Below are 22,146 nucleotides of genomic sequence, written 5' to 3'. Positions count from 1 at the left end.
TCCGCCCCCTCTACACCTCCTCCGCCCCCTCTACACCTCCTCCGCCCCCTCTACACCTCCTCCGCCCCCTCTACACCTCCTCCGCCCCTCTACACCTCCTCCGCCCCCTCTACACCTCCTCCGCCCCCTCTACACCTCCTCCGCCCCCTCTACACCTCCTCAGCCCCTCTACACCTCCTCCGCCCCTCTACACCTCCTCCGCCCCCTCTACACCTCCTCCGCCCCCTCTACACCTCCTCCGCCCCCTCTACACCTCCTCCGCCCCCTCTACACCTCCTCCGCCCCCTCTACACCTCCTCCGCCCCCTCTACACCCCTCCTCCCGCCCCCTCTACCCTCCTCGCCCCCTCTACACCCTCCGCCCCCTCTACACCTCCTCCGCCCCCTCTACACCTCCTCCGCCCCCTCTACACCTCCTCCGCCCCCTCTACACCTCCTCCGCCCCCTCTACACCTCCTCCGCCCCCTCTACACCTCCTCCGCCCCCTCTACACCTCCTCCGCCCCCTCTACACCTCCTCCGCCCCCCTCTGCACTCCTCCGCCCCCTCTACACCTCCTCCGCCCCCTCTACACCTCCTCCGCCCCCTCTACACCTCCTCCGCCCCCTCTACACCTCCTCCGCCCCCTCTACACCTCCTCCGCCCCCTCTACACCTCCTCCGCCCCCTCTACACCTCCTCCGCCCCCTCTACACCTCCTCCGCCCCCTCTACACCTCCTCCGCCCCCTCTACACCTCCTCCGCCCCCTCTACACCTCCTCCGCCCCCTCTACACCTCCTCCGCCCCTCTACACCTCCTCCGCCCCTCTACACCTCCTCCGCCCCCTCTACACCTCCTCCGCCCCCTCTACACCTCCTCCGCCCCCTCTACACCTCCTCCGCCCCCTCTACACCTCCTCCGCCCCCTCTACACCTCCTCCGCCCCCTCTACACCTCCTCCGCCCCCTCTACACCTCCTCCGCCCCCTCTACACCTCCTCCGCCCCCTCTACACCTCCTCCGCCCCCTCTACACCTCCTCCGCCCCCTCTACACCTCCTCCGCCCCCTCTACACCTCCTCCGCCCCCTCTACACCTCCTCCGCCCCCTCTACACCTCCTCCGCCCCCTCTACACCTCCTCCGCCCCCTCTACACCTCCTCCGCCCCCTCTACACCTCCTCCGCCCCTCTACACCTCCTCCGCCCCCTCTACACCTCCTCCGCCCCCTCTACACCTCCTCCGCCCCTCTACACCTCCTCCGCCCCCTCTACACCTCCTCCGCCCCCTCTACACCTCCTCCGCCCCCTCTACACCTCCTCCGCCCCCTCTACACCTCCTCCGCCCCCTCTACACCTCCTCCGCCCCTCTACACCTCCTCCGCCCCTCTACACCTCCTCCGCCCCCTCTACACTCCTCCGCCCCCTCTACACCTCCTCCGCCCCCTCTACCCTCCTCCGCCCCCTCTACACCTCCTCCGCCCCCTCTACACCTCCTCCGCCCCTCTACACCTCCTCCGCCCCCTCTACACCTCCTCCGCCCCCTCTACACCTCCTCCGCCCCCTCTACACCTCCTCCGCCCCCTCTACACCTCCTCCGCCCCCTCTACACCTCCTCCGCCCCCTCTACACCTCCTCCGCCCCCTCTACACCTCCTCCGCCCCCTCTACACCTCCTCCGCCCCCTCTACACCTCCTCCGCCCCTCTACACCTCCTCCGCCCCCTCTACACCTCCTCCGCCCCCTCTACACCTCCTCCGCCCCCCTCTACACCTCCTCCGCCCCCTCTACACCTCCTCCGCCCCCTCTACACCTCCTCCGCCCCCTCTACACCTCCTCCGCCCCCTCTACACCTCCTCCGCCCCCTCTACACCTCCTCCGCCCCCTCTACACCTCCTCCGCCCCCTCTACACCTCCTCCGCCCCCTCTACACCTCCTCCGCCCCCTCTACACCTCCTCCGCCCCCTCTACACCTCCTCCGCCCCCTCTACACCTCCTCCGCCCCCTCTACACCTCCTCCGCCCCCTCTACACCTCCTCCGCCCCCTCTACACCTCCTCCGCCCCCTCTACACCTCCTCCGCCCCCTCTACACCTCCTCCGCCCCCTCTACACCTCCTCCGCCCCCTCTACACCTCCTCCGCCCCCTCTACACCTCCTCCGCCCCTCTACACCTCCTCCGCCCCCTCTACACCTCCTCCGCCCCCTCTACACCTCCTCCGCCCCCTCTACACCTCCTCCGCCCCCTCTACACCTCCTCCGCCCCCTCTACACCTCCTCCGCCCCCTCTACACCTCCTCCGCCCCCTCTACACCTCCTCCGCCCCCTCTACACCTCCTCCGCCCCCTCTACACCTCCTCCGCCCCCTCTACACCTCCTCCGCCCCCTCTACACCTCCTCCGCCCCCTCTACACCTCCTCCGCCCCCTCTACACCTCCTCCGCCCCCTCTACACCTCCTCCGCCCCCTCTACACCTCCTCCGCCCCCTCTACACCTCCTCCGCCCCCTCTACACCTCCTCCGCCCCCTCTACACCTCCTCCGCCCCCTCTACACCTCCTCCGCCCCCTCTACACCTCCTCCGCCCCCTCTACACCTCCTCCGCCCCCTCTACACCTCCTCCGCCCCCTCTACACCTCCTCCGCCCCCTCTACACCTCCTCCGCCCCCTCTACACCTCCTCCGCCCCTCTACACCTCCTCCGCCCCTCTACACCTCCTCCGCCCCCTCTACACCTCCTCCGCCCCCTCTACACCTCCTCCGCCCCCTCTACACCTCCTCCGCCCCCTCTACACCTCCTCCGCCCCCTCTACACCTCCTCCGCCCCCTCTACACCTCCTCCGCCCCCTCCTCCGCCCCCTCTACACCTCCTCCGCCCCCTCTACACCTCCTCCGCCCCCTCTACACCTCCTCCGCCCCCTCTACACCTCCTCCGCCCCCTCTACACCTCCTCCGCCCCCTCTACACCTCCTCCGCCCCCTCTACACCTCCTCCGCCCCCTCTACACCTCCTCCGCCCCCTCTACACCTCCCCTCCGCCCCCTCTACACCTCCTCCGCCCCCTCTACACCTCCTCCGCCCCCTCTACACCTCCTCCGCCCCCTCTACACCTCCTCCGCCCCCTCTACACCTCCTCCGCCCCCTCTACACCTCCTCCGCCCCCTCTACACCTCCTCCGCCCCCCCTCTACACCTCCTCCGCCCCCTCTACACCTCCTCCGCCCCCTCTACACCTCCTCCGCCCCCTCTACAACTCCTCCGCCCCCTCTACAACTCCTCCGCCCCCTCTACAACTCCTCCGCCCCCTCTACAACTCCTCCGCCCCCTCTACAACTCCTCCGCCCCCTCTACAACTCCTCCGCCCCCTCTACAACTCCTCCGCCCCCTCTACTACTCCTCGCCCCCTCTACTACTCCTCCGCCCCCTCTACTCCTCCTCCGCCCCCTCTACTACTCCTCCGCCCCCTCTACTCCTCCTCCGCCCCCTCTACTCCTCCTCCGCCCCCTCTACTCCTCCTCCGCCCCCTCTACTCCTCCTCCGCCCCCTCTACTCCTCCTCCGCCCCCTCTACTCCTCCTCCGCCCCCTCTACTCCTCCTCCGCCCCCTCTACTCCTCCTCCGCCCCCTCTACTCCTCCTCCGCCCCCTCTACTCCTCCTCCCCCCCCCTCTACTCCTCCTCCCCCCCCCCTCTACTCCTCCTCCCCCCCCTCTACTCCTCCTCCCCCCCCTCTACTCCTCCTCCCCCCCCTCTACTCCTCCTCCCCCCCCTCTACTCCTCCTCCCCCCCCTCTACTCCTCCTCCCCCCCCTCTACTCCTCCTCCCCCCCTCTACTCCTCCTCCCCCCCTCTACTCCTCCTCCCCCCCTCTACTCCTCCTCCCCCCCTCTACTCCTCCTCCCCCCCCTTACTCCTCCTCCCCCCTCTACTCCTCCTCCCCCCCTCTACTCCTCCTCCCCCCCTCTACTCCTCCTCCCCCCCTCTACTCCTCCTCCCCCCCTCTACTCCTCCTCCCCCCTCTACTCCTCCTCCCCCTACTCCCCTCCCTCGACGACGTCGACGACGACTCCTCCCCCTCCCCCTCGACGACGTCGACGACGACTCCTCCTCCCTCCCCCCTCGACGACGTCGACGACGACTCCTCCCCCCCCGCCCTCGACGACGTCGACGACGACTCCTCCTCTCCCCCTCGACGACGTCGACGACGACTCCTCCTCCCCCTCGACGACGTCGACGACGACTCCTCCTCTCCCCTCGACGACGTCGACGACGACGACTCCTCCCCCCCTCGACGACGTCGACGACGACGACTCCTCCCCCCCTCGACGACGTCGACGACGACGACTCCTCCCCCCTCGACGACGTCGACGACGACGACTCCTCCCCCCTCGACGACGTCGACGACGACGACTCCTCCCCCCCTCGACGACGTCGACGACGACGACTCCTCCCCCCCTCGACGACGTCGACGACGACGACTCCTCCCCCCCTCGACGACGACTCCTCCCCCCTCGACGTCGACGACGACGACTCCTCCCCCCCTCGACGACGTCGACGACGACGACTCCTCCCCCCCTCGACGACGTCGACGACGACGACTCCTCCCCCCCCTCGACGACGTCGACGACGACGACTCCTCCCCCCCTCGACGACGTCGACGACGACGATCCCTCCCCCCCCTCGACGACGTCGACGACGACGACTCCTCCCCCCCTCGACGACGTCGACGACGACGACTCCTCCCCCCCTCGACGACGACGACTCCTCCCCCCCTCGACGACGTCGACGACGACGACTCCTCCCCCCCCTCGACGACGTCGACGACGACGACTCCTCCCCCCCTCGACGACGTCGACGACGACGACTCCTCCCCCCCTCGACGACGTCGACGACGACGACTCCTCCCCCCCTCGACGACGTCGACGACGACGACTCCTCCCCCCCCTCGACGACGTCGACGACGACGACTCCTCCCCCCCTCGACGACGTCGACGACGACGACTCCTCCCCCCCTCGACGACGTCGACGACGACGACTCCTCCCCCCCTCGACGACGTCGACGACGACGACTCCTCCCCCCCTCGACGACGTCGACGACGACGACTCCTCCCCCCCTCGACGACGTCGACGACGACGACTCCTCCCCCCCTCGACGACGTCGACGACGACGACTCCTCCCCCCCTCGACGACGTCGACGACGACGACTCCTCCCCCCCTCGACGACGTCGACGACGACGACTCCTCCCCCCCTCGACGACGTCGACGACGACGACTCCTCCCCCCCTCGACGACGTCGACGACGACGACTCCTCCCCCCCTCGACGACGTCGACGACGACGACTCCTCCCCCCCCTCGACGACGTCGACGACGACGACTCCTCCCCCCCTCGACGACGTCGACGACGACGACTCCTCCCCCCCTCGACGACGTCGACGACGACGACTCCTCCCCCCCTCGACGACGTCGACGACGACGACTCCTCCCCCCCTCGACGACGTCGACGACGACGACTCCTCCCCCCCTCGACGACGTCGACGACGACGACTCCTCCCCCCCTCGACGACGTCGACGACGACGACTCCTCCCCCCCTCGACGACGTCGACGACGACGACTCCTCCCCCCCTCGACGACGTCGACGACGACGACTCCTCCCCCCCTCGACGACGTCGACGACGACGACTCCTCCCCCCCTCGACGACGTCGACGACGACGACTCCTCCCCCCCTCGACGACGTCGACGACGACGACTCCTCCCCCCCTCGACGGACGTCGACGACGACGACTCCTCCCCCCCTCGACGACGTCGACGACGACGACTCCTCCCCCCCTCGACGACGTCGACGACGACGACTCCTCCCCCCCTCGACGACGTCGACGACGACGACTCCTCCCCCCCCTCGACGACGTCGACCGACGACGACTCCTCCCCCCCTCGACGACGTCGACGACGACGACTCCTCCCCCCCTCGACGACGTCGACGACGACGACTCCTCCCCCCCTCGACGACGTCGACGACGACGACTCCTCCCCCCCTCGACGACGTCGACGACGACGACTCCTCCCCCCCTCGACGACGTCGACGACGACGACTCCTCCCCCCCTCGACGGACGTCGACGACGACGACTCCTCCCCCCCTCGACGACGTCGACGACGACGACCTCCTCCCCCCCTCGACGACGTCGACGACGACGGACTCCTCCCCCCCTCGACAGACGTCGACGACGACGACTCCTCCCCCCCTCGACGACGTCGACGACGACGACTCCTCCCCCCCTCGACGACGACGACGACGACGACTCCTCCCCCCCTCGACGACGTCGACGACGACGACTCCTCCCCCCTCGACGACGTCGACGACGACGACTCCTCCCCCCCCTCGACGACGTCGACGACGACGACTCCTCCCCCCCTCGACGACGTCGACGACACGACTCCCCCCCCTCGACGACGACGACGACTCCCCCCCCTCGACGACGTCGACTCCCTCCCCCCCTCGCGACCGTCGACGTCGACTCCTCCCCCCTCGACGACGTCGACGACGACGACTCCTCTTGCCCCCCCCCTCCGACCCCCCCCCTCGGCGCCGGCGCCGACCCCCCCCCCCCCCGACGCCGACCCCCCTCTTGACATGGATACCACCATTACACGTGAGAACACCACCCACCAGGTACGCGGTACATACTCGTTCGACTCGGCCAATGTTGTCTACCTCATACACTGCAGGAAAGGGTGTCCCGAAGCGTGGTACATTGGCGAGACCATGCAGACGCTGCGACAACGAATGAACGGACATCGCGCGACTATCACCAGGAATGTTCCCTTCCAGTCGGGGAACACTTCAGCAGTCAAGGGCATTCAGCCTCTGATCTCCGGGTAAGCGTTCTCCAAGGCGGCCTTCAGGGCGCGCGACAACGCAGAATCGCCGAGCAGAAACTTATAGCCAAGTTCCGCACACGTGAGCGGCCTCAACTGGGACCTGGGATTCATGTCTCATTACATTCATCCTCCACCATCTGGCCTGCGAAATCCTACGTATTCGGAACAACCCTGTTGGACTTTAACCTGGTGTTGTAAGACTTCTTACCATGGCAAAGATGGGTATAGAAGGATATGGGCCAAATGCAGGCAATTGGGACTAGCTTAGTGGTTAAAAATTGAGCGGCATGGGTAAGTTGGGCTTAAGGGCCTGTTTTCATGCTGTAAATCTCTGACTAATCTTGGAATAAAGATAGAGCAAACAACAGTTTTAAAAAATGGAAGTTAAAACAAAAGGATCGCTCTATTTCCATGTTACATAGCATTGTTTTGGCTTTTAGATGAGAATTTGCATGTGTTTGAAAAAAACAGCTTGCATTTTTGTTTGGAAGAGGATCTCTTCTCCTACATCTGATTTGTCTCAATGTAAGGGTTTATTAAAAAAGATTTATTTTACAGAATTTGAGATGGGAGAAAACTGCAATGACAGCATGGATTTATATAACACCCCTTAACATAGCAAAACGTTCCAAGAAGCTTTACAAGCGCATCAAACAGAAATTGAGCCGGAATCACAAGGAGTTAGTAGGGCAGGAGACCATAAGCTTGGCCCAAAGAGGTAGGTTTGAGGAGCAGATTAAAGGACAAAAGAAGAGAGACAAAGAAATTTAGGGAACGATACCCAGAGCTTTGGGCCTTGGCAGCCGGTAATATTATTTTAAAATCTACCAAGGATATTCAATGTCAAAACAGAAAATGCTGGGACAAAATCAGGTTGGGCAGGACCTAGGCGAGAGAAATCGAATTAGTGTTGAGTCTGTATGACTCTTCAGATTCAACACCAACTCTGTTTCTCTCTCCACAGATGCTGCCAGATCTGCATTCCAACATTTCTGTTTTTATTTCAGATTTCCAGCATCTGTAGTATTTTGCTTTTATTATAAGGATATTCGGTATGCTGTCACTTTCGCTATTTTTGTCATTTGTGCTATGCAAGCATAATTTTCCCTGAAATTGCCATCTCACGAGTACATACTTGAGTTCGTTTTTTTTTTTTTTTTAGGAAAGTATAACTTGTCAAAAAGGGTAATAGCTGCCTAGGAATCTTTTAAAAGATGCAGCTTTTGTTGCAAATACGTTGTTCAATCTGTAAGGTAGCATTTTGAATAATAAATATTTGCTAATTTTAAGAAGGGGCTGGTTTAGCACACTGTGCTAAATAGCTGGCTTTTAAGGCAGGCCAGCAGCCTCCCCGAACAGGTGCCGGAATGTGGCGACTAGGGCTTTTCACAGTAACTTCATTTGAAGCCTACTTGTGACAATGAGCGATTTCATTTCATTTTAATTTTTGTCCTGCGCTCATCAGGACAGATTTTCAAAAATACCAGTTGTGAAGGGAACAACAACTTGTACTCCATGAGAAGAGGTTACTGATTGGTTGGCAAGTGGACTCTGGTAGAGGTGTTGCTATGGAAAATGCACCAGAAGACCGTCAACTGCCAAGCTTTTGTTTGGCTTCACGTCAGGCTGAATTACTCTGGTCAAGGCATAGCCATGGGAAATGGACCAGGGAATGGTTGTCCCCCAAGCTTTTTTTTTTAGTTCAAAAAGGTACAATACATGCTCGAGCCTGCAAAGAACAAGGTGCGATATGTGAAATCTGTGCCTTCTAGCACAAATAGGTGGGCCACATTGTGAGGAGATGAGTTCCATTTTAACGACTATGTATACCCAAATAGGTAGTATTGCCATGCGATCCCGAGGTCTAAGTCCAGCAAACATCTTTGTCCATTTCCTCAAGAATGAAACTTTAAAAAAATATTTTTTTATTCAAACATTTTCCATTTTACACAACACCAAAACAACACAACCACAACCCCCTGCCCCAGGCATCATGGGTAGCAAGTGGATAGCACTGTGGCTTCACAGCGCCAGGGTCCCAGGTCCGATTCCCCGCTGGGTCACTGTCTGCGCGGAGTCTGCACGTTCTCCCCGTGCCTGCGTGGGTTTCCTCCGGGTGCTCCGGTTTCCTCCCACAGTCCAAAGACGTACAGATTAGGTGGATTGGCCACGATAAATTGCCATTCGTGACCAAAAAGGTTAGATGGGGTTATTGGGTTACAGAGATGGGGTGGAAGTGAGGGCATAAGTGGGTCGGTGCAGACTCGATGGGCCGAATGGCTTCCTTCTGCACTTATGTTCTATGTACTTGTTCTATGAGCAACTAACGGTGATGAGCTCTTTGAAATACATAATAAACTGCTGCCACCTTCGGTAGAACCCCTCAATTGCTCCCCTCTAGGGTGTACTTTACTTTCTTGAGGTATAGGAACTCCATCAGATATCCCAGCCGCACTGAGGCACTGGGTGGATAAGCTCACCTCCATCTGTGAACACTCTCCTTTGAGCAAACAGCAAGACGAAGGCCAGAACATCAGCCCCCAAATCCGTTTGCAGCTCCGGCAAATCAGGCACCACCAATATGGCCAATAAGGGACAGTGCTCCAGCTCAATTTTCAGAATCGTCGACATGGTGCTAAAGAAGGAGACCCAGAACCCCACGAGCTTAGGACACGACCAGAACATGTGCACATGGTTAGTCGCAACCCCTCCACAGCGCTCGCACATGTCCTCCACTCCACAAAAAAACAACTCATTTTGGACCTAGTCAGATGAGCCCTGTATAAGCTGCATTAAACCAAGCCTTTTATTCCCCTCCTCCGACCCTGCAAGGAAAAGAACCCTCTCCGTCAACGAGGTTGGTGACGCCGCAGGGAATGTCGGAAAGATCCATTTTGCAAAATTGTCAACTTGGCGGTATCTGATAAGTCCGACCTCCAAGCCCAAATTTCACCAATTCTTCCAAACTCGCAAATCGCCCCTCCAAGAACAGATCCCCCATTCCTCCCTACCCCTTTTCTTCCCACCTCCCGAAAGTGGTTTCCAACCTCGCAGGTTCAAACATTTGATTCACGCAGACACACTTCTATGCTGCCCCCAATTTAAAATGATACCAAATTTGTCACCGTAGCTTCAGGGTGGAGACAACCATTGGATTTGACGAATATTTCACTGGCGAGAACGGGAACATGGTCATCGCTAGTGCCCTCAACCCAGACCCCCTACATGATTTCAACTCCATCCATGCCCAGATCCCCACACCACCAACACCTTCTCCACATTCGCTGCCCAATAGTATATATCAGATAACGCCAAGCTCCCTGACTGTTGGTCCCTCTGAAGGACTGACCTTCGCATCCTTGCCACTTTGCCGACCCAAATAAAGTACAAGATCAAACTCTTGAACATCCCCATCCTCCATTTTGGACCACATAGTACTCGGATTCCTACTTTAATCCATATCCCCAACTCCGTTGGTGCCTTTTTGCCCTTTAGGTGAACCACAAGCTGTTTCTTATATTGACCAAATGACCACACAACCAGTATGTTAGCTCAAAAACACAGTTTATTAATAACACAGGACTTGTATCTCTATGCAATAATACACGCGGCTCCGTACTAAACTACACCTAATAACTTAAGATGACCTTTACTTAACTTTGAGTGACCGGCACTGTGTGAGATAAGGCCTTTATCCGGGTCCACGTGGTTGGTTGGAAGTTGTTGGGTTCATCTCAGCTGGGCTCGTCCTTCAGGAAATGGTCACGGGTCCGTGAACTTGGTTGTTCTGCTGCAGTTGGTCACACACAGGCCGGCCCCAAAAGAGGCCGATCCCTAGTGCGCAGGGCTTTTTATCCTTTGTCTCTTTCGCAACCTTTTGGGAGGTCCTTACTCCAGGTCCAATGGATTGACAGGGTTTCGATCACCCTCATCGATCTTAGCCAATTAAGAGGCGAATACCTCGATGGCTGGGCGGGTCCTAGCTATCATTGTCCCAGGCACGTAGGCCTTTCCAAATAAGGGGAGATGGCGCTGGTTAGTCTGCTATCGTTGATGGTCCTTAATGCACATGCTGTTGTCTTGGGGAAAATGGTGATCGATCTTTATTGAACTGGGAGTTTCTTACCAGGTCTGGTTTCTTTGCACAATACACAGGCTGTGTACCTGTCTGTGTCCCAAATTGACCACAATTCCCATAGTCCTTTGCAGGTGGCAATTTTAAATGGCTACACCGTCAATGCAGAATTATAAGTTTCAATTAACCATATCTATATACAAAAAAAAACATTACAGCGTTCATAGAATGGTAGAATCCCTACAGTGCATAAAGAGGCCACAGCCCATCAAGTCTGCACTGACCCTCTGAAACAGTACCCTACTGTAATCCAGTAATACCACCTAACCTTTTGGATACCAGGGACAATTTAGCATGGCCAGTCCACCTAACCCACACATCTTTAGACTGTGGGAGGACTCCGGACCACACGGAGGAAGCCCAGGAAGACACTAGCAGAAAGTGCAAACTCCACACAGCCCCAACTTTGCCTTGTGAAAGGCCGGCTGCCTCTTTGCCAACTCTGCCGTGACATCATGGTATATTCGAATACCGCTGCCTTTCCACTTCACCTCTTGATTTTCTTTGGCCCATTTCAGGACTCTCTCCTTCTTCCGATAGCTCTGAAAACACACTATTACTGCTCGTGGTGGCTCCGCCTGTGACCTCCGAGCAAACTGGGGGTGGGGGACACAATGACTCTGATCCTCCCCCAACAACTTTGCAAACATTGCAAAAAAAACTCTGGGTCGGCCTCGGGCCTTCCATGCCCTCCTGCAACCTCATGATCCTGAGATTCTGCCTCTTCGACCTATTCTCCATATCCTCTGCCTTAGCCCTTATGCCACTGGTGTCTTCCACTGTGAAGATTGATGCAAAGAATATAGGAATTAGGAACAGAAGTCGGCAATTCAACCCTTCGAACCTGCTCAGCCATTCAATCAGATCATGGCTGATCTCTTCCTGGTCTCAAACCCTACCTGTTCCCCATATCTCTTTAACTCGTTTTTAAAAAATCAGAAATATGTCTATTTCTTCCTTGAAACCATTTCATGACTTATTTCTTTGTTCCTCATTACGATTTTTCTAGCCTCATTTTCCAGCGGTCCAATATCCAAACTTGCCTCTCTCTTACCTTTTATATATGGAAAAAACATTCTTGCTATTTTCTTTTATATTACTAGCTAGCTTACACTCTTATTTCATCTCCCATCTCTTCCCCACCCCCCCGCCGTTGCTTTTTTTTTTAGCTGTCTTCTGCTTGCTTTTAAAGGCTCCCCAATTCTCTGGCTTCCCACTAATCCTCACCATCTTGTCTGCCTTTTTGTTTGTTTTTGAGCTGTCCTTGAATTCCCTTGCAGCCATGGATGCCTCGTCCTCCCTCATGGATGTTTCCTTCTCCTTGGGGTGAATTTCTTTTGCCTCCCAAATAACCCCCAAAACCTCCTGCCAATGCTGTTCCACAGCCCCTGCTAGGAGCCCTTTTCAATCAACTCTGGCCAGCTCGTCGTTCATGTCTTTGTAGTTGCCTTTACTCAGTTGTAATACCGTTACATCTGATTGCAGCTTCTCTCCCTCAAACTGCAGGGTAAATTCTATCATATTGTGGTCACTGCCCCCTAAGGGTTGCTTTACTTTAAAGTTCCCTAATCAAGTCTGTCTCATTACACATCACCAAATCTAGAATTGCCTGTTTCCTCGTGGGCTCTACCAATAGCTGCTCCAAAAAAAAATCTTGTCGACATTCCACAAATTCCTTTTCTTGGGATCTGCCACCAACCTGATTTTCCCAGTCCACCTGCATATTGAAGTCCCCCATGATTATTGTAATACAATATAATAATATTGTATTATTAATTGCTGGCTTTGAAAGCAGACCAAGGCAGGCCAGCAGCACGGTTCGATTCCCGTAACAGCCTCCCCGAACAGGCGCCGGAATGTGGCGACTAGGGGCTTTTCACAGTAACTTCATTTGAAGCCTACTTGTGACAATAAGTGATTTTCTTTCATTCATTCATTATATGGCGTTTCTGTCACCTGATTTTTTTCTGCTTCACATCCTGACTACTGCTCAGGGACCTGTACATAACTCCCATCAGGGTTTTCTTTTCCTTTGCGATTCCTCAGCTCTACCCAAACAGATTCTACACCTTCCGACCCTATATCGCTTCTTGCTATTGATTTTAAGTTCATTTCTTACTAACAGTGTAACCCTCCCCTTCTGCCCATCTACCTGTCCTTTTTGATAGGTCACAAATCCTTGGCTATTTAGATCCCAGCACTGATCCCCTTACAGCCATGTCTCTGTGATGCCCACAACATCATAGCCAATTTCAATGTGCCACAAACTCATTTACCTTGTTTCATATACTGCGTGCATTCAGGTACAGTGCCCTCAGTCCTGTGTTGACTGCCTCCCTTCTCATGGCTATCCCCTTTTCTGTTGTGCCTGATGCTAGATTTCTGCTGCTTTCTATATCCTCTTCTATTATTTATTCAGGAAACTTTACTAACCTCTCCTGAACTCTCGGCCTTTTTAACTAGTTAAAGCCTATCCTCCCTACTCTTGTACTCTGCCACTATTAATAAAATCTAGGATATTGTATGAACAGCATGTTAGGAAAACAAAGGCAGTTACGCCTGGTAGCGTAAAACCTACAGTTCGATTCACGCAGGACAAATCCAATTATAATTCTGTTGTGCTTGGGGTGAGCCACGGCATGATGAGTAAAGAAACCAGCATTGGTTGCTTAGCAACTGGGGCCTTGTAAGGTAGGTAAGTTTTAGTTTAGCTAATTTGATGGCAGTTGGAGATAGGTAGTGAGAATAAAGGCAGCTTTCACAGCTCTTCTAAAAGCAATTCATTTGGTTTTAGAAGCAAAAGAAGGAACACTTCTCTCAGCCTTGCTACAAAGAGAGTCCGACAATGGAGTAATGGTTAAGAAAACAGATGCCAGAATCCTCAAGTCCACTTAGTTAAGGAAATTAGAGAAGTTTCCAAGAAGTGCGGAGTTAACGGAACAGAGGAAACTGCAAACCAGAACAGATTGCTTTTCAGTAAAGTAACAGAGTTCAGAAGGCATTGGATCGTGAGAGGCAAGAAATATATCTGTAATAGTTTATGATAAATGACGAGTTGGCAAAGATTAGTGGGAAGCCAGAGGATTGGCAATCATTTAAAAGCGAGCAGAGGACAACTAAAAAAGCAATAAGGGGAGAGAAGGTGAAATATGAGTGCAAGTTAGCTAGTGATATAAAAGAAGATAGGAAGAGTTTCTTTCAATATATAAAAGGTAAGAGAGAAGCAAAAATAGACATTGGAAGACGTGGCTGGAGTAGTAATAATAGGAAACCAAGAAATGGCAGATGAACTGAATAGTTACTTTCCATCAGTCTTCACTGTGGAAGACACCAGTGGGATGCCAGAGCTCCAGGAGAAGCGGGGGGCAGAGGTGAGTGCAATAGCCATCACGAAGAACGTAAGAACTAGAAGCAGGAGTAGGCCATCTGGCCCCTCGAGCCTGCTCCGCCATTCAATGAGATCATGGCTGATCTTTTGTGAACTCAGCTCCACTTTCCAGCCCGAACACCATAACCCTTAATCCCTTTATTCTTTAAAAAACTATCTTTATCTTAAAAACATTTAATGAAGGAGCCTCTACTGCTTCACTGGGCAAGGAATTCCATAGATTCACAACCCTTTGGGTGAAGAAGTTGCTCCTAAGCTCAGTCCTAAATCTACTTCCCCTTATTTTGAGGCTATGCCCCTAGTTCTGCTTTCACCCGCCAGTGGAAACAACGTGCCCGCATATATCCTGTCTATTCTCTTCATAATCTTATGTTTCTATAAGATCCCCCCTCATCCTTCTAAATTCCAATGAGTACAGTCCCAGTCTACTCAACCTCTCCTCGTAATCCAACCCCTTCAGCTCTGGGATTAACCTAGTGAATCTCCTCTGCACACCCTCCAGTGCCAGTACGTCCTTTCTCAAGTAAGGAGACCAAAACTGAACACAATATTCCAGGTGTGGCCTCATTAACACCGTAGACAATTGCAGCATAACCTCCCTAGTCTTAAACTCCATCCCTCTATTTGAAGGACAGAATTCCATTTGTCTTAATCACCTGTTGTATCTGTAAACCAACTTTTTGCGACTCATGCAGTAGCACACCCAGGTCTCTCTGCACAGCAGCATGTTTTAATAGTTTATCATTTAAATAATCCCTTTTGCTGTTATTCCTACCAAAATGGATAATCTCACATTTGTCAACATTGTATTCCATCTGCCAGACCCTCGCCCATTCACTTAACCTATCCAAATCCCTCTGCAGATTTCCAGCATCCTCGGCACTTTTTGCTTTACCACTCATCTTAGTGTCGTCTGCAAACTTGGACACATTGCCTTTGGTCCTCAACTCCAAATCATCTAGGAGAAGGTTCAGGGGAAACTGCAAGGTCTGAAGGTGGCTAAGTCACCTGGACTGGAGTGTCTACACCCCAGGGGCCTAAAAGAGATAGCTGAGGAAATTATGGAGGCATTGGTGATGATCTCTCCGTAATCACTGGAGGCAGGAAGGGTCCTAGAGGACTGGAAAGCGGCTAATGTAACACCATTGTTTTTAAGAAGGGAGGAAGGCAGATGACGGGAAATTATAGGCTGGTTAGCCTGACTTTGGTTATTGGTAAGATTTTAGAGTCTGTTATTAAAGATGAGATGGCAAAGTACTTGGAAGTGATGATAAAATAGGACTGAGTCAGCACGGCTTTGTCAAAGGGAGGTCATGTCTGACAAATATGTTTGAGTTCTTTGAGGAGGTAACAAGGAGGTTAGACGAAGGAGATCCAGTGGATGTGATTTATTTAGATTTCCAGAAGGCCTTTGACAAGGTGCCGCGTAGGAGACTCTTAAATAAGTTAAGAGCCCATGGTGTTAAGGGTAAGAACCTGGCATGGATAAAGGATTGGCTGACTGGCAGAAGGCAGAGAGTGGAGTTAAAGGGATCTTTTTAAGGATGGCAGCTGGTGGCTAGTAGTGTGCCTCGGGTCTCTGCTGGGACCACAACTTTTCATAATATACATTAATGATCTGGAAGAAGGTACAGAAGGCACTGTTGCTATGTTTCCAGATGATACAAAGATCTGAAGAGGGACAGGTAGTATTGAGAAAGCAAGGGGGCTGCAGAAGGATTTGGACAAGCTAGGAGAGTGGGCAATGAAGTGGCAAATGAAATATGATGTGGAAAAATGAGAGGTTATGCACTTTGGAAGGAGGAATTTAGGACTAGACTATTTTCTAAATGAGAAAATGCTTAGGAAATTAGAAGCACAAAAGGGACTTGAGAGTCCTTGTTCATGATTCTCTTAAGGTTAACGTGCAGGTTCAGTCGGCAGTTAAGGCAAATGCAATGTTAGCTTTCATGTCATGAGGGCTAGAATACAAGACCAGGGATGTACTTCTCAGGCTGTATATAGCTCTGGTCAGACCCCATTTGGAGTATTGTGAGCAGTTTTGGGCCCGGGATCTGAGAAAGGATGTGCTGGCCTTGGAAAGGGTCCAGAGGAGGTTCACAAGAATTATCTCTGGAATGAAGAACTTGGCATATGAGGAACGTTTGAGTACTCTGGGTCTGTTCTCGTTGGAGTTTAGAAGGATGAGGGGGGGGATCTTATTGAAACTTGCAGGATACTGCGAGGCCTGGACGTGAAGAAGATGTTTCCACTTGTAGGAAAAACTAGAAGCAGAGGACGCCATCTCAGACTAAAGGGACAGTCCTTTAAAACCGAGATGTGGAGGAATTTCTTCAGCCAGAGGAGTGGTGAATCTGTGGAACTCTTTGCCGCAGATGGCTGTGGAGGCCAAATCACTGAGTGTCTTTAAGACTGAGATAGATAGGTTCTTGATTAATAAGGGGATCAGGGGTTATGGGGTGAAGGCAGGAGAATGGGGATGAGCAAACAATTAGCCATGATTGAATGGCGGAGCAGACTTGATGGGCCGAGTAACCTAATTCTGCTCCTCTTAAGGTCTTATGGAGACGTTATTTGAAATAATTGTGAAATCGGTGGCTGGACCTCAGTTTGTGTAAAAGCCTTTAAGACAAAGTGAAACTGATGGGGAAGGTGCAAAACCTTGATGGAAGCGGCGAAAGGAACGCATAATTTAGAAGAAGATTTAGAAATGTGACTTTTTTAAAGCGGAATTTCAAATCACTCGTGTTGACCCTGGAGTTCAGTAAGCAAGATAACTCACGGTATAAGGATCATCTGGGGGAATTCTGAGGAGAATACCACAGACACTAACTTGGATTCAGAGCAGACTGTGTATATTTGTTCACAGTCATCATATGTACTTAAAAGGGACTTTGTGTTAAGGAGACTATTGTAACCTGCGATGTACTTGGCAATCTGTGTTAATCTTAAAATCTGTGTGCATTTGTTAAGTTCAGGAGGGAGTAAAGGAGTGTTGTATCATAATGTAATTTGTTCATGATTAATAATTTTTTCTTGTTAAAACTATTAGTAGTCCTGTGACTCCGTTTATTGACTTTTAAAAATACAGTAAAAGTTATAGTCTTTTGACCGATGGTTCCATTCTGGGATCTTTTTGTCCAGTTATAATATCAAATGGGATCATAACAAGAACTGGACACAATACTCCATTTAAGGCCGAATCAGTGCTTGAGACTACTTCAACAAAACTTACTTACAATGGTACTCTGTGCCTCTATATTAATAAGGCCTCTGATGTTGTGTGCTTTATTAACCACCTTCTGTCCTTGTGCAGCCACCTTTAATGACTTATGCACATATATACCCAGGTCCCTCCGCTCCTACACATACTTTTGTATTGTACTCCTTAATTTGTATTGTTTGTCCATGTTCTTCCTACCAAAATGCATCAGCACACACTTCTCCGCATTGGAATTTATCTGCCCAGTCCACCACCTTGTCTGTGTCCTTTTGAATTTGTCCTCCATTTAAAAGGCTTCCAGGTTTTGTATCATTTGCAAACTCTGAAAATTTCATCATTGAGATATATCAGGAAAAGCAAGGATCCCAACACCAACTCCTGGGGAAAACCATTACAAACCTTCCTCCAGCCTGAAGAATATCTGTTAACCATACTCACTGTTTTCTATTACTCAGCCAATTCTGTATTCCCGTTTCTCTGTCCCTTTTATTCCATGAGCTATGGAAGGAGGAAGTCCAAAGTCAGTTAAACATCATTTCCCCTGAGGCAATCCCGAGAATTTGCAGTGCAGAAGGGGGCACTTGGAAAGAGCAACCTACTTAAGCCCACACCTCAACCCTATCCCTGTACCCCAGTAACCCCACCTCCCCTTTTGGACACTAAGGGCAATTTACCATGGCCAATCCACCTAACCTGCACATCTTCGGACTGTGGGAGGAAACGGAGCACCCGGAGGAAACCCACGCAAACACACGGAGAACATGCAGACTCCGCACAGACCGTGACCCAAGCTAGAAATCAAACCTGCGACCCTGGAGCTGTGAAGCTACCGTGCTGCCCACTGCTGCCCGCTGTGCTGCCCACTGTGCTGCGCTACCGTGCTGCCCACTGTGCTACCGTGCTGCCCATGTTCCTAATCAACCCACATTTTTCCATGTGATTAGTAATTCTATTCCAAATAATTGTTTCGATAAGCTTCCCCACCACTGAAATTGGACTGGCTGGTCTTATCCTTGCTATCTTTTTGGGCAAGGGGTAATTTGCAATTTTCCAGTCCTCTGGAGTCTAGGGGAAACTGAAGGTAAACAGCCAGTGCCCCTGTAATTTCCACCATCACTTCAGTATCCTTGGATGCATCTCATTTAGTCCTGGTGCCTTGTCAACTTTAAGTACCGACAGTTTATCCAATACCACCAGCATCTAACAGCAGAGTTACCCCCTCTTCACCATGGCCTGTGTTACATCTGCATCCTTGATAAAGGCAGATGCAAAGTATTCATTTAACAACTCTCCCATATGCCCTGCCTCAATGTATAATCCCTTTCGGTCCTGAATCAGCCCTACTCCACCTTTGACCAGAATGCAGTATAAATTGTTATTCCCTTTACAATTGGTATTCTTGAAAATCTGTCCTGATGAGTGCAAGACAAAAAGGTTTGCCATTGTGTCTCTTTTATCAGTGCTACAAGTTCTGCACTACCCAACTACTATATGCTCATTTCTCCTCTCAGACAGATGAATGGAGACTAAGCTACATCAATAAAGATTTCACTGTCTGCACCTCCTATCCTCCCATTGTCATCGTACCAAAATCAATTGACGATGAGACTCTGAAAAAAGTTGCTACATTTCGTCAAGGTGGTCGCTTCCCTGTCCTCAGTTACTACCACAAAAAGAACGGAATGGTGAGTATGAAAGATGATTACAACAGTTTGTCTCGAATAGTAGTCTGGTAAATACTGTCATCTAGTGTTTTCTGTTAATATTTTTCATTTCTATTCATATTCATAGGCTAAACGTTAAGGCTTTGTTAGGGATGTGTGTTGCAGGTTGCTTTAAGATCAGATTTCATTCATCTTTCATACTATACTTTGCGAAGTGCATACGGACAGGGCCGGAAACTTGAGTTATTGATAAAAATGTATCCATGTTATGCCATGTAATTTCCATTGTACCTGAAGCTTTCCTAATCAAAGTAATTTCTTAAAGACATTTGGTGACTTGGCCCCCACAGCCTTCTTACATTGAGTTTATCTTCTTAAAGATTGAGTTGGTGATTTTTTTATCTCTATTTCTGCAAGTTGCTTCAATTAACTGCACACAGTCATGAACTTAATTATGCATTTGCTTTTAATTTCTAAAGCTCTGTAGCATGCACTTTCATAAGCAAATTAAAGAATTTAAACAAAATGTGATATTGCTAGACTCCTTTTCCAATCAACTCTGGCCAGCTCCTCCCTCATGTCTTTGTATTTACCCATATTTAATTGTAAGACCGTTACATCTGGTTGCAGCTTCTCCCTCAAACTGCAGGGTAAATTCTACCATATTGTGGTCACTGCTCCCTAAGTGTTCCTTCATCTCAAGATCCCTCATCAAGTCTGCCTCATTACACATCACCAAATCCAGAATTGTCTGTTCCCTAGTGGGTTCTACCACAAGCAACTCCAAAACATCATCTCTTTAACATTCCACAAATTCCTTTTCTTGGCATCCACTGCTAACCTGATTTTCCCAGTCCACATGCATATTGAAATCACCCATGATTATTATGATATTGCCTTTTTTACATGTCTTTTCTATCTCCTGATTTATTTTCTACCCTACATCCTGACGACTGCTAGGGGCCCTGTACCTAACTCCCCAAAAGTTACCTTTGCGATTCCTCAACTCTACCCACAGAGATTCTATGCCTTCTGATTCTCTATGGCTTCTTGCTACTGATTTAACTTCATTCCTTACGAACAATGCAACCCGCCCCCTTTGCTCGTCTGCCTGTCCTTTCGATAGGACAGACATCTTTGTATATTCAGAACCCAGCCCTGATCCCCTTGCAGCCACATCTGTGATGCCCACAACATCGTACCGGCCGATTTCAATGTGCACAACAAGCTCATTTACCTTGATGCCACTGGACATTTGTTGATTTGTCCCTTGCACATATTTGCCAGTTCACTTTAACAAGCTCTGTTTTCATGCCCTCATAATTGCTTTTATTTAAGATTAAAATACTACTTTTAAATGTACTGCTCTCCCTCAAATTGAATATAACAAGTGTTTGATACAGCTCTAGCATTAACCTCTCAACTCTTAAAATTTAAGTATCGCGTATGCCGCCTTGACTGCCTTATTTACCCATTAGTCTCCATCTGGATACGTACTCCAAAGTCCCTCTGTTCTGCTACACTTTACCATTTTTTGTTTTACTTATTGTCCCTTGACAAATATATTACCTCAGCATTTCTTTGGATTTAACCCCATTTTCATCTGTTCTTCTCGCCCAACTAGTCCATTGATATTTTTCTGCCGTATTCAGAAATATATCAATGACATGGCCAGTTTTTGTACCTTCTGCAAACTTCATAATTATACCCCTGGCATTCAAGTCCAAATACGACAAAAAGCAAGTGATCTAGTCCTGGGCCCAGTGGAAACAGCCTTCCAGTCACAGTGAAACCCATTGGTCATTATCCTTCACGTCCTTCTTAGTCTCTGTTCTTCCAGTATGCTCGTTCCAGACTACAGATTTCTGAGGTTATATTTTGATCCTGTAAAATTAACCTGTGCAAAATGAAGTCTGTAATTTTGATTATTGCATGTTATAAACTGAAAGTAATGTGGCAGTTGCTTGTGTATGTATATAGGAAGCATAAATATCCGCTTTTGACATGCAACAGATTTTCATGTATTTGTTAACCTATGCAAATGCAAGGAGGCGTAGGTATAGTCGATAGAAAAAGAAATGAACAATTTTCTGAAAAACAGATTAGCTTGCTTAAGCTAAACCAGGTCCTCCTTTGACCAAGAGTCATCCACACTAAACATTAGCTCTCTTCTCTCTCCTCAGAAATTGACCGGTATTTTCTGTTTTTGTTTCAAATTCCAGCATCCACAGTCATTTGCTTTTATACTTCTACTGTTTTTTAGGAAGAGATATAGAATCATAGAATTTACAGTGCAGAAGGAGGCAGTTCGGCCCATCGAGTCTGGAAAGAGCACCCTACCCAAGCCCACACCTCCCCTATCCCAGTAACCCCCACCTAACTTTTTTTTGAGACGCTAAGGGCAACTTATCATGGCCAATCCACTTAACCTGTCTTTGGACTGTGGGAGGAAACCCGAGCACCCGGAGGAAACCCAGGCAGACATTGGGAGAATGTGCAGACTCCGCACAGACAGTGACCCAAGCCGGGATTTGAACCTGGGATCTTGGAGCTGTGAAGCAACTGTGCTAACCACTATGCTACCGTGCCACCATTGTGATTTAATGATACCCATGGTAGTTATGTGAAACTGAGATCCTTCACAGATGCTCTAATACTTGGCCAAACCTTTTAAAATTCAAATTGTGATTTATAAATCTTCTGGAAAATGGGCTATTCCAATAAAGCTATCGGGGCGATGGCTGAAATTAAGTAAGCATCTATTTTAATTTAATTACCAACACGTGGTGTTTTATCATGTCTCTGTCTTTTAGTCTCTGCTTGAATTTGGCTTTTTTAGGTGGAAATCAAGACTGGAACATTTGTAAGTTTTCAGCTATAATGTCTCAGCAGGAG

The 22,146-nt window shown here is 51.4% G+C and overlaps 1 protein-coding gene across 1 annotated transcript in view; it reads left to right on the top strand.

Moving 5' to 3' along the window:
- mtmr9 (myotubularin related protein 9) overlaps positions 1–22,146 on the top strand; it is a 106,989-nt gene that overhangs the window by 11,008 nt on the left and 73,835 nt on the right. Inside the window, exon 3 of the mRNA XM_072499042.1 lies at positions 19,099–19,272. Within this exon, the coding sequence (XP_072355143.1) occupies positions 19,099–19,272 (174 nt within the window). The remainder of the gene's footprint in view (positions 1–19,098; positions 19,273–22,146) is intronic.

Source organism: Scyliorhinus torazame, chromosome 4 (assembly GCF_047496885.1).
Source record: "Scyliorhinus torazame isolate Kashiwa2021f chromosome 4, sScyTor2.1, whole genome shotgun sequence".
Taxonomy (NCBI): Eukaryota; Metazoa; Chordata; class Chondrichthyes; order Carcharhiniformes; family Scyliorhinidae; genus Scyliorhinus; species Scyliorhinus torazame.
This window is presented reverse-complemented; position numbering and strand designations above follow the sequence as displayed.